The sequence below is a fragment of the Coregonus clupeaformis genome, chromosome 23 (assembly GCF_020615455.1).
Source record: "Coregonus clupeaformis isolate EN_2021a chromosome 23, ASM2061545v1, whole genome shotgun sequence".
NCBI classification, from domain to species: domain Eukaryota; kingdom Metazoa; phylum Chordata; class Actinopteri; order Salmoniformes; family Salmonidae; genus Coregonus; species Coregonus clupeaformis.
The window spans coordinates 47,105,484-47,129,144 of NC_059214.1; the positions used below are offsets into that span (position 1 = coordinate 47,105,484).

At 43.3% G+C, this 23,661-nt stretch overlaps 2 protein-coding genes across 5 annotated transcripts in view; both read right to left on the reverse strand.

The window, feature by feature from the left end:
* The window catches only part of LOC121536374 (conserved oligomeric Golgi complex subunit 3), a 48,443-nt gene extending 36,043 nt beyond the window's left edge, over nucleotides 1–12,400 (reverse strand). The window contains exons 1-9 of the mRNA XM_045206472.1: nucleotides 12,380–12,400; nucleotides 8,133–8,248; nucleotides 7,832–7,997; nucleotides 2,352–2,426; nucleotides 2,118–2,234; nucleotides 1,905–2,030; nucleotides 1,716–1,796; nucleotides 1,555–1,598; nucleotides 1,130–1,256 (exon numbers count right to left, since the gene is read on the reverse strand). Of these exons, the coding sequence (XP_045062407.1) occupies nucleotides 1,130–1,256; nucleotides 1,555–1,598; nucleotides 1,716–1,796; nucleotides 1,905–2,030; nucleotides 2,118–2,234; nucleotides 2,352–2,426; nucleotides 7,832–7,997; nucleotides 8,133–8,248; nucleotides 12,380–12,400 (873 nt within the window). The remainder of the gene's footprint in view (nucleotides 1–1,129; nucleotides 1,257–1,554; nucleotides 1,599–1,715; nucleotides 1,797–1,904; nucleotides 2,031–2,117; nucleotides 2,235–2,351; nucleotides 2,427–7,831; nucleotides 7,998–8,132; nucleotides 8,249–12,379) is intronic.
* A 1,766-nt stretch (nucleotides 12,401–14,166) lies between these two features.
* Nucleotides 14,167–23,661, reverse strand: part of LOC121536461 (E3 ubiquitin-protein ligase Midline-1) — a 61,362-nt gene continuing 51,867 nt past the window's right edge. For all 4 annotated transcript variants that reach the window (XM_041843749.2, XM_041843748.2, XM_041843750.2 and 1 more), the window contains 6 exons: nucleotides 20,866–21,014; nucleotides 20,621–20,748; nucleotides 19,781–19,924; nucleotides 18,932–19,093; nucleotides 15,691–15,898; nucleotides 14,167–15,453 (listed from right to left, as the gene is read on the reverse strand). In XM_041843749.2, the coding sequence (XP_041699683.1) occupies nucleotides 15,105–15,453; nucleotides 15,691–15,898; nucleotides 18,932–19,093; nucleotides 19,781–19,924; nucleotides 20,621–20,748; nucleotides 20,866–21,014 (1,140 nt within the window). In that variant the 3' untranslated portion in view covers nucleotides 14,167–15,104. The remainder of the gene's footprint in view (nucleotides 15,454–15,690; nucleotides 15,899–18,931; nucleotides 19,094–19,780; nucleotides 19,925–20,620; nucleotides 20,749–20,865; nucleotides 21,015–23,661) is intronic.

Sequence of the window (23,661 nt, forward strand, 5' to 3'; positions counted from 1 at the left end):
GTGTGATCTCACTAATGCACAGTGGTCCTTGTTGTTTAACAGAGTGTGATCTTACTAATGGACAGTGGTCCTTGTAGTTTAACAGAGTGTGATCTTACTAATGGACAGTGGTCCTTGTAGTTTAACAGAGTGTGATCTCACTAATGGACAGTGGTCCTTGTAGTTTAACAGAGTGTGATCTTACTAATGCACAGTGGTCCTTGTTGTTTAACAGAGTGTGATCTTACTAATGGACATTGTCCTTGTAGTTTAACAGAGTGTGATCTTACTAATGGACAGTGGTCCTTGTAGTTTAACAGAGTGTGATCTCACTAATGCACAGTGGTCCTTGTTGTTTAACAGAGTGTGATCTTACTAATGGGCAGTGGTCCTTGTAGTTTAACAGAGTGTGATCTCACTAATGCACAGTGGTCCTTGTTGTTTAACAGAGTGTGATCTTACTAATGGACAGTGGTCCTTGTAGTTTAACAGAGTGTGATCTTACTAATGCACAGTGGTCCTTGTTGTTTAACAGAGTGTGATCTTACTAATGGACAGTGGTCCTTGTAGTTTAACAGAGTGTGATCTTACTAATGGACAGTGGTCCTTGTAGTTTAACAGAGTGTGATCTCACTAATGCACAGCGGTCCTTGTTGTTTAACAGAGTGTGATCTCACTAATGCACAGCGGTCCTTGTTGTTTAACAGAGTGTGATCTTACTAATGCACAGTGGTCCTTGTTGTTTAACAGAGTGTGATCTTACTAATGGACAGTGGTCCTTGTAGTTTAACAGAGTGTGATCTTACTAATGCACAGTGGTCCTTGTTGTTTAACAGAGTGTGATCTTACTAATGGACAGTGGTCCTTGTAGTTTAACAGAGTGTGATCTTACTAATGGACAGTGGTCCTTGTAGTTTAACAGAGTGTGATCTCACTAATGCACAGCGGTCCTTGTTGTTTAACAGAGTGTGATCTCACTAATGCACAGCGGTCCTTGTTGTTTAACAGAGTGTGATCTTACTAATGCACAGTGGTCCTTGTTGTTTAACAGAGTGTGATCTTACTAATGCACAGTGGTCCTTGTTGTTTAACAGAGTGTGATCTTACTAATGCACAGTGGTCCTTGGTGTTTAACAGAGTGTGATCTTACTAATGCACAGTGGTCCTTGTAGTTTTGGCTGGTCAGGTCCGTAATGGTGGCTGTGATGCCGGGCCTGAGGAGCTGCTCTCTCTGGTCCAGGTAGCACTGGTGGATCTCCTCCAACAGCTGATGGTACCTGGGGATGACAGAACATGGGCAGGAATTACACATCGATGACAGAACATGAGCAGGAATTACACATCGATGACAGAACATGAGCAGGAATTACACATCGATGACAGAACATGGGCAGGAATTACACATCGATGACAGAACATGAGCAGGAATTACACATCGATGACAGAACATGGGCAGGAATTACACATCGATGACAGAACATGGGTAGGCATTACACAAAGATAACAGAACACACCACAGTAGGTGAGATGATCCCGTTAAGCCATGAGCATACAGTACAACAACCCAATACTCACTCAGGGATTCTCTCTGACCGCTGCTCTATTTGTTCAATCAGTGTCTGAAAGAACAATCACTATTATTCATCTCTAGAAAGACAACACAACATTTTGTACCGAAAGGATGGCTTAGCAATTTTACGGTAATTCCAACAGAAGAAATAAATAATGATACTCACTCTGACTTTGGGTGCAGCAGCTCTGAACTTGACATGGCACAATGTGAAGGCATTGTCTGCGTTAGCTAGACCCAATGGATCCTGAAATAAAAATATATTTTAAGTCAGACAGACAACTCAAGACAGTTGATTGTGTCCCAGTACCAAGTCAAAATCCATAATAGAAAGTGGCCGAGGAGTTTTTCCTACCCTTTTTGTTAACTGGCCGGTGAGATTCTGCATAGTGTTCACAGTGTGAGTCTTCATGAAGTGCATGGCTTTAGACAGACATTGTTTGAACTTTGTGAGATACACTGGGTAGTCCTTAAAGTTTGGCTGAAAAAAAAGTAAGTATTCAGACAATGATGACACAGCTCTGCAGTAGAATACACACTTTCCATTGTGGGCTGAAAATATACTTACATGGGAAGAAACATACTCTATGCAGTCATCCAATTTCCAAAGCATTGGTATAAATCCTTCACTGTTTACAGACAGTGTGGGTGAGTTTAATTTCCGCAGAGACAGAGCGAGAATGAACTTTTGCAAGGCTCGAGTCAGGAAAAAGATTAACCTTCAGCGACATTTGCTAAAGGATTTCAAATGCCACAGAAAGGAGGATGGGTACAGGGTATAATAAATAAATAAACAGCGAACCCTGTTGATGTTCTCCAACTCGTTGATGTAGGAAAGCTTCTGCTGTATGCTCTCAGCCAGATCCACCAGCTCTGACTGTTTAAGAGAAAACTATCTGTTGGCAGGGAACTAGGATTTTCATAACAGGCTGACATTTCATGTCTGACGTTTTATTCCATTACGAATGGAAACAGGTCCATACTACTATGTTCTGTTGGTACCTTTCGTGCCTCTTTTTTTTTTGTTTTTTTTTGTCATTTAGCAGACGCTCTTATCCAGAGCGACTTACATGAGCAATTAGGGTTAAGTGCCTTGCTCAAGGGCACATCGACAGATCTTTCACCTAGTCGGCTCGGGGATTAGAACCAGCGACCTTTCGGTTACTGGCACAACGCTCTTAACCACTAAGCTACCTGCCGCAGTCACATAGCCTACATGTACAGTACCAGTCAAAAGTTTGGACACACCTACTCATTCAAGGGTTTTTCTTTATTGTTTACATTGTAGAATAATAGTGAAGACATCAAAACTATGAAATAACACATATGGAATCATGTAGTAACCAAAAAAGTGTTAAACAAAGATTCTTCAAACAGCCACCCTTTGCCTTGATAGCTTTGCACACTCTTGGCATTCTCTCAACCAGCTTCACCTGGAATGCTTTTCCAACAGTCTTGAAGGAGTTCCCACATATGCTGAGTACTTCTTGGCTGCTTTTCCTTCACTCTGCCGTCCGACTCATCCCAAACCATCTCAATTGGGTTGAGGTCGGGGGATTGCGGAGGCCAGGTCATCTGATGCAGCACTCCATCGCTCTCCTTCTTGGTAAAATAGCCCTTACACAGCCTGGAGGTGTGTTGGGTCATTGTCTTGTTGAAAACACTTTCTCCTGCATGCTTTACGGTGGGAAATACACATGCGGAGATCATCATATCACCCACACCGCGTTTCACAAAGACACAAAGGTTGGAACCAAAAATCTCAAATTTGGACTCCAGACCAAAGGACACATTTCCACCGGCCTAATGTACATTGCTCGTGTTTCTTGGCCCAAGCAGGTCTCTTCTTCTTATTGGTGTCCTTTAGTAGTGGTTTCTTTGTAGCAATTTGACCATGAAAGCCTGATTCACACAGTCTCCTCTGAAAGGTTGATGTTGAGATGTGTCCGTTACTTGAACTCTGAAGCATTTAATTGGGCTGCAATTTCTGAGGCTGGTAACTCTAATGAACTTATCCTCTGCAGCAGAGGTAACTCTGGGTCTTCCATTCCTGTGGCGGTCCTCATGAGAGCCAGTTTCATCATAGCGCTTGATGGTTTTTGCGACTGCACTTGAAAAAACTTTCAAAGTTCTTGACATTTTCCGTATTGACTGACCTTCATGTCTTAAAGTAATGATGGACTGTCATTTCTCTTTGCTTATTTGAGCTGTTCTTGCCATAATATGGACTTGGTCAAATAGGGCTATCTTCTGTATAATGAGTTTGTAACTCATTTTGTACATAATGTTGCTGCTACCGTCTCTTATGACTGAAAAGAGCTTCTGGACATCAGAACAGCGATTACTCACCTTGAACTGGGCGAATACCTTTTCTTTCATGAGTCGGACGAGAGGGATTTGCTCCAGACACCCGACAGGGCCCTCATCCCAGTCATTTGCAGTAGAAAGAAAAGTAGATATCGCGGAAGGAGATCGGGGTACTTGGTAAGGAGCCGGCGACGAGTACCTTTGCCATCGATACTATTGGCCAATTTACAATCGCTTGATAATAAAGTGGATGAACTACAGGCACGAATATCTTGCCAACGGGACATTAAAAACTGTAATATCTTATGTTTCACCGAGTCGTGGCTGAATGAAGCTACAGGACTGTTTTGCTAGCACAGACTGGAATATGTTCCGGGATTCTGCCGATGGCATTGAGGAGTACACCACATCAGTCACTGGCTTCATCAATAAGTGCATCGATGACGTCGTCCCCACAGTGACTGCACGTACATACCCCAACCAGAAGCCATGGATTACAGGAAACATCCGCACTGAGCTAAAGGTTAGAGCTGCCGCTTTCAAGGAGCGGGACTCTAACCCGGAAGCTTATAAGAAATCCCGCTATGTCCTCCGACGAACCATCAAACAGGCAAAGCGTAAATACAGGACTAAGATCGAATCGTACTACACCGGCTCCGACGCTCGTCGGATGTGGTTGGGCTTGCAAACTATTACAGACTACAAAGGGAAGCACAGCCACGAGCTGCCCAGTGACACGAACCTACCAGACGAGCCAAATTACTTCTATGCTCACTTCGTGGCAAATAACACTGAAACATGCATGAGAGCATCAGCTGTTCCGGACGACTGTGTGATCACGCTCTCCGTAGCCGATGTGAATAAGACCTTTAAACAGGTCAACATTCACAAGGCCGCAGGGCCAGACTGATTACCAGGACGTGTACTCCGAGCATGCGCTGACCAACTGGCAAGTGTCTTCACTGACATTTTCAACTTCTCCCTGTCTGAGTCTGTAATACCAACATATTTCAAGCAGACCACCATATTCCCTGTGCCCAAGAACACTAAGGTAACCTGCCTAAATGACTACCGACCCGTAGCACTCACATCTGTAGCCATGAAGTGCTTTGAAAGGCTGGTCATGGCTCACATCAACGCCATTATCCCAAAAACCCTAGAACCACTCCAATTTGCATACCGCCCCAACAGATCCACAGATGATGCAATCTCTATTGTGCTCCACACTGCCCTTTCACACCTGGACAAAAGGAACACCTACAGTTGAAGTCGGAGGTTTACATACACTTAGGTTGGAGTCATTCAAATTCGTTTTCAACCACTCAACAAATGTATTTCAAGGCCTACCTTCAAACTGAGTGCCTCTTTGCTTGACATCATGGGAAAATCAAAAGAAATCAGCCAAGACCTCAGAAAAAAATTTGTAGACCTCCACAAGTCTGGTTCATCCTTGGGAGCAATTTCCAAACGCCTGAAGGTACCACGTTCATCTGTACAAACAATAGTACGCAAGTATAAACACCATGGGACAATGCAGCCGTCATACCACTCAGGAAGGAGACACGTTCTGTCTCCTAGAGATGAACGTACTTTTGTGCGAAAAGTGCAAATCAATCCCAGAACAACAGCAAAGGACCTTGTGAAGATGCTGGAGGAAACAGGTACCAAAGCATCTATATCCACAGTAAAACGAGTCCTTTATCGACATAACCTGAAAGGCCGCTCAGCAAGGAAGAAGCCACTGCTCCAAAACCGCCATAAAAAAGCCAGACTACGGTTTGCAACTGCACATGGGGACAAAGATCGTACTGTTTGGAGAAATGTCCTCTGGTCTGATGAAACAAAAATAGAACTGTTTGGCCATAATGACCATCGTTATGTTTGGAGGAAAAAGGGGGGACTTGCAAGCCGAAGAACACCATCCCAACCGTGAAGCGCGGGGGTGGCAGCATCATGCTGTTGGGGTGCTTTGCTGCAGGAGGGACTGGTGCACTTCACAAAATAGATGGCATCATGAGGAAGGAAAATTATGTGGATATATTGAAGCAACATCTCAAGACATCAGTCAGGAAGTTAAAGCTTGGTCGCAAATGGGTCTTCCAAATGGCCAATGACCCCAAGCATACTTCAAAAGTTGTGGTAAAATGGCTTAAGGACAACAAAGTCAAGGTATTGGAGTGGCCATCACAAAGCCCTGACCTCAATCCTATAGAAAATGTGTGGGCAGAACTGAAAAAGGGTGTGCGAGCAAGGAGGCCTACAAACCTGACTCAGTTACACCAGCTCTGTCAGGAGGAATGGGCCAAAATTCACCCCACTTATTATGGGAAGCTTGTGGAAGGCTACCCGAAACGTTTGACCCAAGTTAAACAATTTAAAGGCAATGCTACCAAATACTAACTGAGCGTATGTAAACTTCCGACCCACTGGGAATGTGATGAAAGAAATAAAAGCTGAAATAAATCACTCTCTCTACTATTATTTGGACATTTCACATTCTTATAAATAAAGTGGTGATCCTAACTGACCTAAGACAGGGAATTTTTACTAGGATTAAATGTCAGGAATTGTGAAAAACTGAGTTTAAATGTATTTGGCTAAGGTGTATGTAAACTTCCGACTTCAACTGTATGTGAGAATGCTGTTCATTGACTACAGCTCAGCGTTCAATACCATAGTGCCCTCAAATCCTGGGACTAAACACCTCCCTCTGCAACTGGATCGTGGACTTCCTGATGGGCCGCCCCCAGGTGGTAAAGGTAGGTAACAACACATCCGCCACGCTGATCCTCAACACGGGGGCCCCTCAGGGGTGCGTTCTCAGTCCCCTACTGTACTCCCTGTTCACTCATGACTGAATGGCAAGGCACGACTCCAACACCATCATTAAGTTTGCCGATGACACAACAGTGGTAGGCCTGATCACCGACAACGTCGGTGTCCACGTCACCAACAAACTATCATGGTCCAAGCACACCAAGACAGTCGTGAAAAGGGCACGACAAAACCTAAGGAGACTGAAAAGATTTGGCATGGGTCCTCAGATCCTCAAAAGGTTCTACAGCTGCACCATCGAGAGCATCCTGACTGGTTGCATCACTGCCTGGTATGGCAACTGCTCGGTCTCCGACCGCAAGGCACTACAGAGGGTAGTGCGTACGGCCCAGTACATCACTGGGGCCAAGCTTCCTGCCATCCAGGACCTCTATAGCAGGCGGTGTCAGAGGAAGGCCCTAAAAATTGTCAAAGACTCCAGCCACCCTAGTCATAGACTGTTCTCTCTGCTACCGCACAGCAAGCGGTACCGGAGCACCAAGTCTAGGTCCAAGAGGCTTCTAAACAGCTTCTACCCCCAAGCCATAAGACTCCTGAACATCTAATCAAATGGCTACCCAGACTATATGCATTGCTGCCCCCCCCCTCCTCTTTTACGCTGCTGCTACTCTCTGTTTATTATCTATGCATAGTCACTTTAATAACTCTACCTACATGTACATATTACCTAAATTACCTCGACTCCCTGTATTTAGCCTCGCAATGGTTATTTTTACTGCTGCTCTTTAATTATATGTTATTTTTATTTCGTATTATTTTATATAGTATTTTTTTGTAATTTATTGGGTATTCTTTCTTTAAACTGCATTGCTGGTTAAGGGCATGTAGGTAAGCATTTCACTGTAATGTCTACACCTGTTGTATTCGGTGCATGTGACAAATAACATTTGATTTGATTTGATAGGGTGGCTATTTGAAGAATCTCAAATATAAAATATTTGGATTTGTTTAACACTTTTTTGGTTACTACATGATTCCATGTGTTATTTCATAGTTTTGATGTCTTCACTATTATTTTACAATGTAGAAAATAGTAAAAATCAAGAAAAACCCTTGAATGAGTAGGTGTGTCCAAACTTTTGACTGGTACTGTAGGTTCTCTGACACAGTCACATAGCCTACATATAAGTGGTCCCCTACCTGTTCTTTGAGGAGCTGTTCACAGGCCTCATGGAGGGTTCCTGTCTTGTTGGACACAAAGAGGTACTGCTTCTGCAGAGAGTCCAGGTGTTCTAGAGCAGCATTCACGTCATTCAGAATAGCATCACATTGCTCCTGATAACAATTGAGATGGTCTCTGGTTTTCCTGCAGGAGTAACACACACGATACATTCCATTCCATTCCCCAAAGATATAGATCTAATGCAGCGTACTCTGTGTGTATAAATGTACTTTCAATTTGAGAGATCAGCAAGTGGCAAGGCATGAACATCAAGCTCACATGTGCTTAGCTCTTTCACCCTGATCCATTTGTGTCTGTAGCTTCAAAAACCAGGAGAAAAACTGCAGAGCAAAGAACACCAAAATGATAAACCTTTGACCAAGACAGCTAGCTAACTACACAACAAACTAACACATGCAACATTCACGTGATATGAAAAATAGTAGACAGTACACTTGAGGCATGTAATGACACTGTGTACATGTGTGTATGCCTCGGGGAGTAGTAGCATTGACATGTAACGTAAAGCAACAGTCTCTATCCTCTCATTCTCGAGACCAAGCATTTGAAAGCCCTTGAGCAGGACATCTTCTGTGGAGGCTGGCACAGTTGTCGTGAATGAAGACCGCAGAGAGCAGGACGTCAGGCTACACAAGTCCTGAATGGGAAATGGAAAAGGAGCTTGAATTAGACCAGCAAATGGCACAATCAATACAATACTGTCATAGATCTCAAAATGCTAAACAGTTAAGCTAGCTAAGGTTAGCTACCGGGTTTGAGCGGTTAACTACAATGACATTGGCATGACATGAGCCACTTATGATATGCTGACTTCAACACTTGGCCTGGTGTGTTAGTGAGAGTTATCTAGCCTACCAGACGAGCTAAACCACTTCTATGCTCGCTTCGAGGCAAGCAACACTGAAGCATGCATGAGAGCACCAGCTGTTCCGGACGACTATGTGATCACGCTCTCCGTAGCCGATGTGAGTAAGACTTTTAAGCAGGTCAACATTCACAAGGCCGCAGGGCCAGACGGATTACCAGGACGTGTACTCCGAGCATGTGCTGACCAACTGGCAAGTGTCTTCACTGACATTTTCAACATGTCCCTGACTGAGTCTGTAATACCAACATGTTTCAAGCAGACCACCATAGTCCCCGTGCCCAAGAACTCTAAGATAACCTGCCTAAATGACTACCGACCCGTAGCACTGACGTCTGTAGCCATGAAGTGCTTTGAAAGACTGGTCATGGCTCACATCAACAGCATAATCCCAGAAACCCTAGACCCACTCCAATTTGCATACCGCCCCAACAGATCCACAGATGATGCAATCTCTATCGCACTCCACACTGCCCTTTCCCACCTGGACAAGAGGAACACCTACGTGAGAATGCTATTCATTGACTACAGCTCAGCATTCAACACCATAGTGCCCTCTAAGCTCATCACTAAGCTAAGGATCCTGGGACTAAACACCTCCCTCTGCAACTGGATCCTGGACTTCCTGACGGGCCGCCCCCAGGTGGTAAGGGTAGGTAACAACACATCTGCCACACTGATCCTCAACACGGGGGCCCCCTCAGGGGTGCGTGCTCAGTCCCCTCCTGTACTCTCTGTTCACCCATGACTGCATGGCCAGGCACGACTCCAACACCATCATTAAGTTTGCCGACGACACAACAGTGGTAGGCCTGATCACCGACAACGATGAGACAGCCTATAGGGAGGAGGTCAGAGATCTGGCCGTGTGGTGCCAGGACAACAACCTCTCCCTCAACGTGACCAAGACAAAGTAGATGATTGTGGACTACAGGAAAAAAAAGAGGACTGAGCACGCCCCCATTCTCATCGACGGGGCTGTAGTGGAACAGGTTGAGAGCTTCAAGTTCCTTGGTGTCCACATCACCAACGAACTATCATGGTCCAAACACACCAAGACAGTCGTGAAGAGGGCACGACAAAGCCTATTCCCCCTCAGGAGACTAAAAAGATTTGGCATGGGTCCTCAGATCCTCAAAAAATTCTACAGCTGCACCATCGAGAGCATCCTGACTGGTTGCATCACCGCCTGGTATGGCAACTGCTTGGCCTCTGACCGCAAGGCACTACAGAGGGTAGTGCGTACGGCCCAGTACATCACTGGGGCAAAGCTCCCTGCTATCCAGGACCTCTATACCAGGCGGTGTCAGAGGAAGGCCCTAAAAATTGTCAAAGACTCCAGCCACCCTAGTCATAGACTGTTCTCTCTGCTACCGCACGGCAAGCGGTACCGGAGTGCCAAGTCTAGGTCCAAAAGACTTCTCAACAGCTTCTACCCCCAAGCCATAAGACTCCTGAACAGCTAATCATGGCTACCCGGACTATTTGCACTGCCCCCCCACCCCATCCTTTTTACGCTGCTGCTACTCTGTTAAGTATTTATGCATAGTCACTTTAACTCTACCCACATGTACATATTACCTCAACTACCTCAACTAGCCGGTGCCCCCGCACATTGACTATGCAACGGTACCCCCCTGTATATATAGCCTCCCTACTGTCACTTTATTTTACTGTATATATAGCCTCCCTACTGTCACTTTATTTTACTTCTGCTCTTTTTTTCTCAACACTTTTTTGTTGTTGTTTTATTCTTACTTTTTTGTTTAAAATAAATGCACTGTTGGTTAAGGGCTGTAAGTAAGCATTTCACTGTAATGTCTGCACCTGTTGTATTCGGCGCATGTGACCAATAAAATTTGATTTGATTTGATTTGATTTAGCCTATGGCAAGTGGCTAACTAGTTAGCCTAGCTGGCTAGTGGCTACAAAGTAAAGACTCACGCAACGACGTGGCAGACAGTGACATTGGCTAGCTAACGTAGATATTTGAGCTGGCAGCTAGATAGGTTGAGTTGTGACACTAGATAATGTTATGATCCGCGAGTCCGTTCTGACAATCCTACAATGAAGTCAATCTATTTGCTTTCTGGGATGGATCTTTGCACCTGTCAACTAGCTTCTAAGTGCTAGTTTAGCTAGGTTGTTAGCATTAGCAAGCAGTTAGCCAGCTAACGCCTGTCTCGCAGCTCACCTCTGCGGGAATAGAGAGAGTTTCAGATGCAGCTCGGATGTCCAGAACTGAGTCCGTTTGTTTATCTGTCAGAGGAGCCAGAGAATGGTCTGTGGACCCCATCATCATCCTCCTCAGCAACATCCAACGTCAGCACGGTCGTCACTAGTTACCACAGCCACAAAGTCATAAACCCCGCCTATTTCTGCTATTTATCTTCTTAAAATTTGATTTTAAACTTAACCTTAACCCTAACCTTAACCACACTGATAACCTTATGCCTTAACCTTAAATGAAGACAAAAATCTAGTGGAAACCCGTCAGCAGCAGACTAGTTCCTGTTCAGGAAAAAGGGCGGAGTTCCAAAAAGGGGGAGGACTCTGACTACAGCATCCAATGGTATGACTACTTTCAGAACACATGCAGACTTCATTGGTAGAAACGTTGAAAGGCATAAAACGTTGCACACAGAAATAAAGGCGATACTTGAGTGCTTATGCTGAGGTATAATTTAGTGAACAGTGTTTTTCGACGCAGTTGCCATGTCTGTAACATTGAGGACACTCTTTGACATTGTTTCACCAAACAGAGAAATTACAACCCAAAGCATCAATTTGCATGACAGCACAGAAGCACTCACTGCTGTTGCCCATCGCTCCTAGAACTAGTTTTATTATAATATATTTTGGTATCTTCCACCTGGGTGGCAGATACCCAAGAATTCTCCACTCCAGGTGGAGTTGAGTTGAGAAATCTTGGCTTACCTAGAGTATGTGGACAACTACAAATACCTAGGTGTCTGGTTAGACTGTAAACTCTCCTTCCAGACTCACATTAAGAATCTCCAATCCAAAGTTAAATCTAGAATCGGCTTCCTATTTACTCATGCTGCCAAACATGCCCTCGTAAAACTGACTATCCTACCGATCCTTGACTTCGACGATGTCATTTACAAAATAGCTTCCAACACTCTACTCAGCAAATTGGATGTAGTCTATCACAGTGCCATCCGTTTATCGCACTGCTTTATCTTGGCCAGGTCGCAGTTGTAAATGAGAACTTGTTCTCAACTGGCTTACCTAGTTAAATAAAGGTGAAATAAAAATAAAAATAAAATAAAGACAATGTTGCAATGTGTAATGTGTAGGTAGAATGTAATGTTTGTGTTGTACCTGCGACCATAGAGAGACCGTGACCTATACCACTAGGTGGAGCCCTGGATCTAATTTTCCATCCAATAACTGATTTTTCTACAACCTAAGGCTATAACTCGGCATACAGAACTATTTTGTATGACACTCAGAATTACAATAATATCAGACAAAACCATATCAAACTGTACTGATTTGGAAGTCAACATAGGTTGTGCTGGATGCATTTTTAAAAGAGACACTTATACAAAGACCAATCCCAAAATACTGTCTGTGGAATGTTTTGTGAACGCAAGAACCCTTGAACCAGACTGACAGACTCATAGACCGCCGCCATGTGTTGTGTCTAATCATCCGCGGAGCACTGTATTATGACGGGGTTTTAGACCGTTTCTGCCCCAGCATGCAGTCTGTCTAGACGTGGATCGATAAGTCCCAAGATACTTCAGAGATCTGCATCTAGTAATGACAAAAGTATTAGGCATACATATCACTAATTTCGTTTCCTTCTCTGTTGTTTTTTTTGCGCTGTTTTCAACCAAAGAATCTGCTTTTGTTTATGTGAAATGTTTATCTTCATAAGATATAAAAGAGTGGGCGAATAAAGGAGCAAATTCAATTACATGATTGCGCAGATAATGTTCTTCTAAAACAATGTTATTTCTTTGTTGTGGTAGAAGAACAACCAATTTATCGTCAATGAAAATAAAATGTTCTGGCCCAACGTTGATATGTTTCATGTTTCTTCGCTGTTCCCTGGGAAATGGTGAATGTACTGTATATCCAAGACATATAATCCACATCCGATCATAAATTCCAAATAATAATTTGATATAAAATCACCTGATATTTTTTGCTTAATAAGTATTTCCTATATGTGTTATTCATAATACAGTATGTTAAAAAAACATAGTGTTTGAGACTACAGATTTAGAATGTTCAAGATCAGTCATCAGTCATGAAATAGTACACCGTATGGTACGGATGAAGCAATTCATTTGTTTCCTCACTTCTTTTGAAAAGCATGTTACTGTATGATTATTTGAACACCATCTTTGCTTCATAATGGCCTCAGGGCATTCAGACTGCTGTTAACCCCATTCTGTGTCAGATTGCGTGCAAATCCACTTTTCTCTCAATGCTCTGAAATGACTAAATGTTCATGCAATAAATGAAATGGGATATATTGAACCATGTTTTCAGTGATTTAGATAACTTCTTAACCAGTTAGCATGGATGGAATCTCTATAAATCCCTCTCTCTTGGGATTGTCTCCAGTACCGTATCACTGAAACAACCGCCAAGTATCTTGGCCAATACTTTGTCCAAGATTAAAGGCCAGATTCAATACGTTCCATCCTGCCTTAGCTCTGTTTATGCATTCGTTTTGAATACAAAGCTACAGTCCAACATACAAACATCTTATTCTGAAAACTAGGTAGGACTAACTACTGCACCTGCTATTTTCACCCTGTATAATTTTATTTAAACAAATAAATGAATGTTATGCTACTGTGTAAATACCTATATTTTCACCGTGTATAATTGTATTTAAACAAATAAATGTATGTTACGCTACTGTGTAAATACCACAAATGCACATTTGATCAAATTGACCTGCAATACGTTTTCACAGTCTTTAATATTTTTTTTGTAAACAAATATTTACAGATGTCTCCAATCAAACCATGGAGGTCTCTGTGACATCATTCAAGCTGGGCTGTGTTCGTGCACTCGGGCTCTGTCATGATCCATGTCTAGAGGGTGTCTGATGGTGAGGTCACGGTAAATTCAAATCCGTTTTAGTCTACTACAAGTTGAATGGACCGGGGTCCAGTGGTCTTCAAGCCATGTTACTTGAGGATAAAAAGAGATGTCAGAAGGAATCTCGTCACAGATGAATTATTGTTGTATGGTGCTTTAGAATAATAGTGACACTCCTTTTTTTAAAGATACAGCATCCCAACATTAATGACACCTTATAAATCGGTGAAATGAAACTAAGGCAAAACATATCAAGTTGTTTTCTTTGTTTTGCCTACAGTGGTGTCTGAATGAAATGAACATTACAATTAAGATTAGGTAACAGACAATTAAAAAGCATTATCATTACAATTCACATTTAATTGATGTAATCTTATTACATTTTTAACAAGGAATGTATTCTAGTGAGAAAAGTCAAATTGCTCAAATTGAAATGTACATGTATATGAACATACAGAGCCAACATGTGAGAAGAAAACAGTAAGGTATTTACAGAGATTGCACATGTATCTAATTACAATTAATACATTATTTGTGTATCGAAATTTCACTTAAAATGGCTTTTATTTAAAATGTACATTTTCACCATTAATCAACTTTTTAACATCATAGAATTAAAAAAAAAATCTATAAATGAACTCTTAAAATAACTCTTAACATGTTTATTTTCACAAACATCATCCTAATACATATGAAAAATCATAGAGAGGATCTTGGTGCACCTGTATGAAACAGAAGACTGTAGACAAATACCCCTGTTAGAACTGCTCTGTAATCAGAGGAACTGGTGTCATGATGACATGTCAAAATCAACAAGTTACACATAAAACACTTATCAACATGCTGCTTACGATGGATCCATGGACAAAGGTAAACAATCTACTGTATGTGTAAGAATGAAATAAACTAATCTAAGGGCTGCATGAAAATACTGTAAGTTTGACTGAATTTCAAAACGTTATATCCACCTTCCTCTCTAAGCGCATCCCAAAACCAACACACATAAATATAGCAGTGTATATTAATGTGCAAAGCAAGAAATAAAATGGACAATATTGTTTTACCCAATAAATGGTTTCCATAAATAATTCAAAAAATGTATTTACTTCTATAAGATGATTAGAGACTTATCTGGCACCATGGCTTTTGTTCTGTTTTATACAGAATTATTAATTATACAGTTTTATACAAGGTGGTGGGACACAAAGTCAACCAGGTGAGGCTGTAGTCAGTCTGTTCTGCTCCCTTTGTGTCTCTGTGTTCCATTAGCTGGTCTGTTAATCCTGGCAGTCTGTCCCCTCGAGGTGGTCTGGGATGGGCAGCCCCGTGAGAACAGTCAGACACTTGTTCCACACGTTGAACACGGGACAGACTGGCTGAGCGAAGGCGATGTCGAACGTGTACAGGTGCTGTGAGCCGGCGCCATCGTAGAAGGCCAGGGAGCCAGCGTCGTAGTCCAGCAACACCCCCACGCGACGCAGGTGGGGGGACGGCTCGATGGGCATCTCCTTGCTGTTGTGACGTACTACCCAGGAGTTGTTGCATCGAGATAATACCCACGAGGCCGAGTTCTTGCCGATCCACTCATGTTTTGGTGCTGACCTGTAAGCAACGCCCACAGCAAACCTGATGAAGATAGAAAAAATGCATATTGAATGTTAATGGCTCTCTACTAGAGGTCAAATAGCACCTGTGGGAAATGACAGGAGTCCTAGCGTCCTAGAGATTTTAGATTTCAAGATTGAGTTTATTATAGTGTAACAGAGACTGTGATTGGACCTCCCAATCTGAATCTCACACACCCTTGTCTCTCCATATGTACTAGTCTGACGTATCTCAGGCACCACAGGTACATATTCTTACCATGTGCTCCCTCCTATCAAGGCTTCCCAGTAGTGACGCCCGCTGTCGATGTACACATTCCCTGTGACGCCGTAGCTGCCCTGGCTGGTGAAGCGGTCCTGAGTGTGGCTCTTCTTGGACGACGTCTCGTCTCGCTCCACCGTCAGGTTGTCATGGGAGACCTTCAGCTTCTTGTGAGCAGACTTTGGGTCCAACTTGAATGGCTGACCTGTGAATTGACCATAGATTAATTAAGCAATAAGGCCCGAGGGGGTGTGGTATATGGCCAATTCAAAAGTATTCAGACCCCTCGGAAAGTATTCAGACCTGTTGACTTCTTCCACATTTTGTTACATTACAACCTTATTCTAAAATTGATAAAATAGTTTTCCCTCATCAATCTACACACAATACCCCATAATGACAAAGCAAAAACAGATTTTTCAAAATGTTTGCAAATTTATAAAATAAAAAAAAACGGAAATATCACATTTACATACGTTTTCAGACCCTTTACTCAGTACTGTTGAAGCAACTTTGGCAGTGATTACAGCCTCGAGTCTTCTTGTGTATGACGCTACAAGCTTGGCACACCCCACAGCATGATGCTGCCACCACCATGCTTAATCGTAGGGATGGTGCAAGGTTTCCTCCAGACGTGACGCTTGGCATTCAGGCCAAAGAGTTCAATCTTGGTTTCATCAGACCAGACAATCTTGTTTCTGATGGTCTGAGAGTCTTTAGGTGAGCCTTTTGGCAAACTCCAAACTTCTTCCATTTAAGAATGATGGATGACACTGTGTTCTTGGGGACCTTCAATGCTGCAGATATTTTTTGGTACCCTTCCCCAGAACTGTGCCTCGACACAATCCTGTCTCGCTCTACAGACAATTCCTTCGACCTCATGGCTTGGTTTTTGCTCTGATGTGCACTGTCAACTGTGAGACCTTATATAGACAGGTGTGTGCCTTTCCAAATCATGTCCAATCAATTGAATTTACCACAGGTAGACTCCAATGAAGTTGTGGAAACATCTCAAGGATGATCAATGGAAACAGGATGCACCTGAGCTCAATTTCGAGTCTCATAGCAAATTCATATATATATATTTATATATATATATACAGTGAGGGAAAAAAGTATTTGATCCCCTGCTGATTTTGTACGTTTGCCCACTTACAAAGACATGATCAGTCCTATAATTTTAATGGTGGGTTTATTTGAACAGTGAGAGACAGAATAACAACAAAAAAATTTCCAGAAAATCACTGTAGAATGTTATAAATTGATTTGCATTTTAATGAGGGAAATAAGTATTTGACCCCCTCTCAATCAGAAAGATTTCTGGCTCCCAGGTGTATTTTATACAGGTAACGAGCTGAGATTAGGAGCACACTCTTAAAGGGAGTGCTCCTAATCTCAGCTTGTTACCTGTATAAAAGGCACCTGTCCACAGAAGCAATCAATCAATCAGATTCCAAACTCTCCACCATGGCCAAGACCAAATAACTCTCCAAGGATGTCAGGGACAAGATTGTAGACCTACACAAGGCTGGAATGGGCTACAAGACCATCGCCAAGCAGCTTGGTGAGAGGGTGACAACACTTGGTGCGATTATTCGCAAATGGAAGAAACACAAAAGAACTGTCAATCTCCCTCGGCCTGGGGCTCCATGCAAGATCTCACCTCGTGGAGTTGCAATGATCATGAGAACGGTGAGGAATCAGCCCAGAACTACACGGGAGGATCTTGTCAATGATCTCAAGGCAGCTGGGACCATAGTCACCAAGAAAACAATTGGTAACACAGTACGCCGTGAAGGACTGAAATCCTGCAGCGCCCGCAAGGTCCCCCTGCTCAAGAAAGCACATATACAGGCCCATCTGAAGTTTGCCAATGAACATCTGAATGATTCAGAGGAGAACTGGGTGAAAGTGTTGTGGTCAGATGAGACCAAAATTGAGCTCTTTGGCATCAACTCAACTCGCCGTGTTTGGAGGAGGAGGAATGCTGCCTATGACCCCAAGAACACCATCCCCACCGTCAAACATGGAGGTGGAAACATTATGCTTTGGGGGTGTTTTTCTGCTAAGGGGACAGGACAACTTCTCTGCATCAAAGGGACGATGGACGGGGCCATGTACCGTCTAATCTTGGGTGAGAACCTCCTTCCCTCAGCCAGGGCATTGAAAATGGGTCGTGGATGGGTATTCCAGCATGACAATGACCCAAAACACACGGCCAAGGCAACAAAGGAGTGGCTCAAGAAGAAGCACATTAAGGTCCTGGAGTGGCCTAGCCAGTCTCCAGACCTTAATCCCATAGAAAATCTGTGGAGGGAGCTGAAGGTTCGAGTTGCCAAACGTCAGCCTCGTAACCTTAATGACTTGGAGAAGATCTGCAAAGAGGAGTGGGACAAAATCCCTCCTGAGATGTGTGCAAACCTGGTGGCCAACTACAAGAAACGTCTGACCTCTGTGATTGCCAACAAGGGTTTTGCCACCAAGTACTAAGTCATGTTTTGCAGAGGGGTCAAATACTTATTTCCCTCATTAAAATGCAAATCAATTTATAACATTTTTGACATGCGTTTTTCTGGATTTCTTTGTTGTTATTCTGTCTCTCACTGTTCAAATAAACCTACCATTAAAATTATAGACTGATCATTTCTTTGTCAGTGGGCAAACGTACAAAATCAGCAGGGGATCAAATACTTTTTTCCCTCACTGTATATATATATATTAATATTTATATATATATATATTTGCCAAAAATTCAAAAAACCTGTTTTCGGTTTGTCATTATGGGGTATTGTGTGTAGATTGCTGAGATTTTAGATTTATTTAATTCATTTTAGAATAAGGCTGTAACATAACAAAATGTTGAAAAAGTAAACGGGTCTGAATACTTTTCGAAGGCACTGTACCACAGCTAAGGGCTGTTCTTAAGCACGATGCAACGTGGAGTGCCTGGACACAGCCCTTAGCCGTGGTATATTGGCCATATATCAGAAACCCCAGAGCTGCCTTATTGCTATTATAAACTGGTTACCAACTTAATTAGAGCAGTAAAAACTAATGTTTTGTCATACCCATGGTATACGGTCTGATATACCACGGCTTTCAGCCAATCAGCATTCAGGGCTCGAACCACCCAGTTTATAATTTAACAGTAAACAATGGTAAATATCTCCATATGTCAATATCTCCAAAGACGCTTAATGATGTCAGTACGGTACAGCTATTGGAAACGCTGACATACTGTTGGTCTTGAGCTTCCCAGGCACACTGCTGCGACTCCCTGCCTGGTTGATAGCTTTGACCATAAAGATGTACTTGGTGCCACACTGGAGTCCATGCACTGTGTAGTGGTTCTGCTTGATGTTGGGCACAATCATCCAGCTATCAGCCGAGTTACACAAACCTAGACCACAGACACAGTCAGTCAGTTAATCAGCAGCAAAATAAAAGGAAATACAACCACTGGATTGTAACAAGGACACAGTGTAACAGACATTCGTTGAGATAAGAACACCTCCAATGAATCCTTTGTCGTCGTCAAATCTAGATGTGGTAGTTCTAACACCCCGTGTTGTCATAACCTCTTATTTCTCTAGGAATGTGTGACCCATCGTACACAATATACATGACCAATTCACTCTAGTATGAACAGGCACTGGGGCAGAAGAGGGCCAATTGCTTGATTGAGCTGCAACCCTACTAGGGTGATCTGTTCCAACAGTCTGCCACTTACATGAGCCACGGGGAAAATATTCAGCCCATAATCTGCATCTGGATTGGAATCCAGTCTGACTCAGACGATCTACTCTGGCCTAGATCAGTCTGTAGTAGAGATCTCTGACACCTTATTAGTATCTTATCACCCAATGAAAGGAAAGCATGGTTGTTGCCCCCCACTTCTGAAATGAAAAATGCTTTATTTGATCAGGATAATGTAATAATGCCCCCAAAGCTATTCACAGTAAGAGGCTCTTTATTTATGGTTGCTCTCAGATATTCTACCTTTCAGCAGTTTGCACCACAACAGGCATACTGTACAGACACACAGCAAACTGTACTGAGGAGCTCTGGACATGCTTTGTGTACATACTGACAACATTGGCTTGTCCAGTGAAGATGGCATACTGAAGTTCATAGGAGACAACACAGAACTCGTCATCTGACGTCCAGTGAACGGTGATGGTGTCGTACGACGACGTACATAATTCCTCCCGGATTATTGGGGGATTTGGTGCTGCAAATAGAAAAAAATGTAGTTGTTTTTATTCACGTCTCCGGTGTGTGTCAGTTATCAAGGACAACAGTGATGAACAGTAGACATAACACTCACTACAGTACATTGGATTTACACAAAATCACTATTTTCTTATGACCAAAAGGGGTTGGATATTTGGGTTGGTAAATACATTCTAGTCCACTCTTGCAGGTGGCTGTGACTTCATTGTGTTGGTTAAATTACAGACCCTAGAGTGGAGAATGACCTAAAAACCAGAACAATCAAAATCCAATTAATTAAACTGTAAACGAACCCCGAATTGCAGCTTCTAAACGTGTGAGCATTTTGTTGTCCCAAGGAAGCACTATACAAAGCACCAGCGGTATTACTCAGTCGAGACCACAGTCAATGTATTTATTTTGTCTTTGACTCTGCATTGTTGGAAAAGGACCCATAAGTAAGCATTTCACTGTTAGTTTACACCTGTTGTTTACGAAGCATGTGACAAATACAATTTGATTTGATTTACACGACGCATAACTTCTGACATGAGAACCTAGTGTAGCTGTTTTTATATTTGACTGCTGGAGAAAATAGATAAACAGAGAAATTGCACTGTACCAGAATGTCCCATTTCAGATAGACCTGAGTTATAGATATGTTCTCAATATAATTCTGAATGAAAAGATGGATCACAGGTGGAATTTCGTTCACCTGTGAGGTAATCCAAGCTTTCCAGCATCTTCTTTTCCCTTGTGAAGTCCAACGCAAACGTATCAAAGGAGTCATTCAGGTTTATCTCTGGTATCAGGATCTGAGAGGATGCTGTTGCCATGGACACTCTAAAACACAACGATATATAATTTACATTACATTTATCTTATTACAACCTGGGACTCAGGTCAGTTGAGACTGTTTGTGGAGCATTATCACAACAATCAGTTGACTTGAACGCTCACCTCTCGCTGATGCTTTTGGCTGTCTGCAGGAAGCGGGCGTGGTCTGTCTCCTTGAGGGTGTGATCAGCCTGTGTGATGAGGGATGAGGATCTCTCAATGATCTGCTTGCAGCTGGTGATCTGCTGGGCTAGCTTTCGCAGCCGCATAGCCTGAGAGGACACAGTGGATTACTGAACACCCCAGTGCAGAGACAGACCTCTAGACTGCTGTTACTGCGGATTCAGAAACTACTGGACTACAGCAGGTTCAATTGAGTTGACAGTTCCTCATTTAAAAAAGGACACAATTGAGAGGTAATTCAATTGTACATCATCATATCACCATTTTCTCGAATTCAAAAACATGCTTTGTGTGTTTTTATCTAATCAAATTTGCTTAGACCATCACGAGGAGCCAAGAGATCAACTTTAGAGGATGGCATGAGGAGTATCTACATCTTCCATAACGTCGACCATGGTAACGGAATGTGCCTGCGTGCCCCCTCTGTCCATTGGCAGGGAGCAGGGAGCAGAGAGCAAAGAGAAGAGAGGAGAGGAGAGAGGAGAGAGGAGATAGCAGAGAACAGAGAGGAGTGAGCAGAGAGGAGAGAGGAGAGAGAGGAGAGAGGAGAGAGAGGAGAGAGGAGAGAGGAGAGAGAGGAGAGAGCAGAGACGAGAGAGCAGGAAGCAGAGAGCAGAGAGGAGATAGGAGAGAGCAGAGAGGAGAGAGGAGAGAGCAGGAAGCAGAGAGCATAGAGGAGAGAGGAGAGAGGAGAGAGCAGGAAGCAGAGAGGAGAGAGGAGAGAGGAGAGAGCAGAGAGCAGAGAGCAGAGAGCAGAGAGGAGAGAGGAGAGAGGAGAGAGGAGAGAGCAGGAAGCAGAGAGGAGAGAGGAGAGAGGAGAGAGGAGAGAGCAGAGAGCAGAGAGGAGAGAGGAGAGAGGAGAGAGGAGAGAGGAGAGAGAGGAGAGAGCAGAGACGAGAGAGCAGGAAGCAGAGAGCAGAGAGGAGATAGGAGAGAGCAGAGAGAGAGAGCAGGAAGCAGAGAGCATAGAGGAGAGAGGAGAGAGCAGGAAGCAGAGAGGAGAGAGGAGAGAGCAGAGTGGAGGGAGGAGAGAGCAGAGAGGAGAGAGGAGAGAGCAGAGAGCAGAGAGCAGAGAGCAGAGAGCAGAGAGCAGAGAGCAGAGAGCAGAGAGGAGAGAGGAGAGAGGAGAGAGGAGAGAGGAGAGAGGAGAGAGGAGAGAGGAGAGAGGAGAGAGCAGGAAGCAGAGAGGAGAGAGGAGAGAGGAGAGAGGAGAGAGGAGAGAGGAGAGAGGAGAGAGGAGAGAGGAGAGAGGAGAGAGGAGAGAGGAGAGAGGAGAGAGCAGGAAGCAGAGAGGAGAGAGGAGAGAGCAGGAAGCAGCCTCCTGACTTTGAAACGAGGCACGGGGCGAGGAAGGAAGCAGTGTTCCTCAGAGGGGCTAGATCACAGGAAACAGGTCTGATGTGGCTCTGACACTGAACATGGCACAGCATGCCAGCGCCATCCCTCCGAGCCCCCCCCGAGCCCTCTCTAATGACACTTAATGGGGGGAAAGGAAGGAAAACCACTCAAGGAGCAGAGTGGATTTGTTTCAGATGCATAAATGCTGTGCAAACACTCGCATACTACAGGATACATACTGTATTGCACGTACAAATCAAAGCTATTACAGTTACATCAGTCACACAGCAACACTGCTTTTCATAAAATATGAATTCCAGAGTAAATCATAAAAGTCATGCATTCCAACAAACTCTTGTTTATGTTTGCCTCTTGAGGTACATAGTCAGTGAAAGCTGTGCATGTCTAGCAGAGCTGTATGGTATGGTAACAACCTAAGTCCTCAGCCTTTATAGAGGGTTCAGCCTTGGGGGCAGAGGAAGAAGAAGAAGAACAAGTCGAACATGCCAGCTCCCAGGGGTTAGGCAACCTGACCCATCTGCCCTCCTCAGTAACCATCAAAACATACGAATGAAATATTCACAGGCTATTCCAGGCACAAACAAATCTGGGCCTAGACAAATGGAATTGCCATCAGTCACAACAAGATGGAATCAGAACATTGCCATCAGTCACAACAAGATGGAATCAGAACATTGCCATCAGTCATAACAAGATGGAATCAGAACATTGCCATCAGTCATAACAAGATGGAATCAGAACATTGCCATCAGTCATAACAAGATGGAATCAGAACATTGCCATCAGTCATAACAAGATGGAATCAGAACATTGCCATCAGTCATAACAAGATGGAATCAGAACATTGCCATCAGTCATAACAAGATGGAATCAGAACATTGCCATCAGTCATAACAAGATGGAATCAGAACATTGCCATCAGTCATAACAAGATGGAATCAGAACATTGCCATCAGTCATAACAAGATGGAATCAGAACATTGCCATCAGTCATAACAAGATGGAATTAGAACATTGCCATCAGTCATAACAAGGTGGAATCAGAACATTGCCATCAGTCATAACAAGGTGGAATCAGAACATTGCCATCAGTCATAACAAGATGGAATCAGAACATTGCCATCAGTCATAACAAGATGGAATCAGAACATTGCCATCAGTCATAACAAGATGGAATCAGAACATTGCCATCAGTCATAACAAGATGGAATCAGAACATTGCCATCAGTCATAACAAGATGGAATCAGAACATTGCCATCAGTCATAACAAGGTGGAATCAGAACACTTCCGTAAAGCTGTAGATTTACGTTCCTTTTTCATATTGAGATTCATCAGCCACACCATTCAGTATGCAGTAGGTCTACAGTACAGGTTA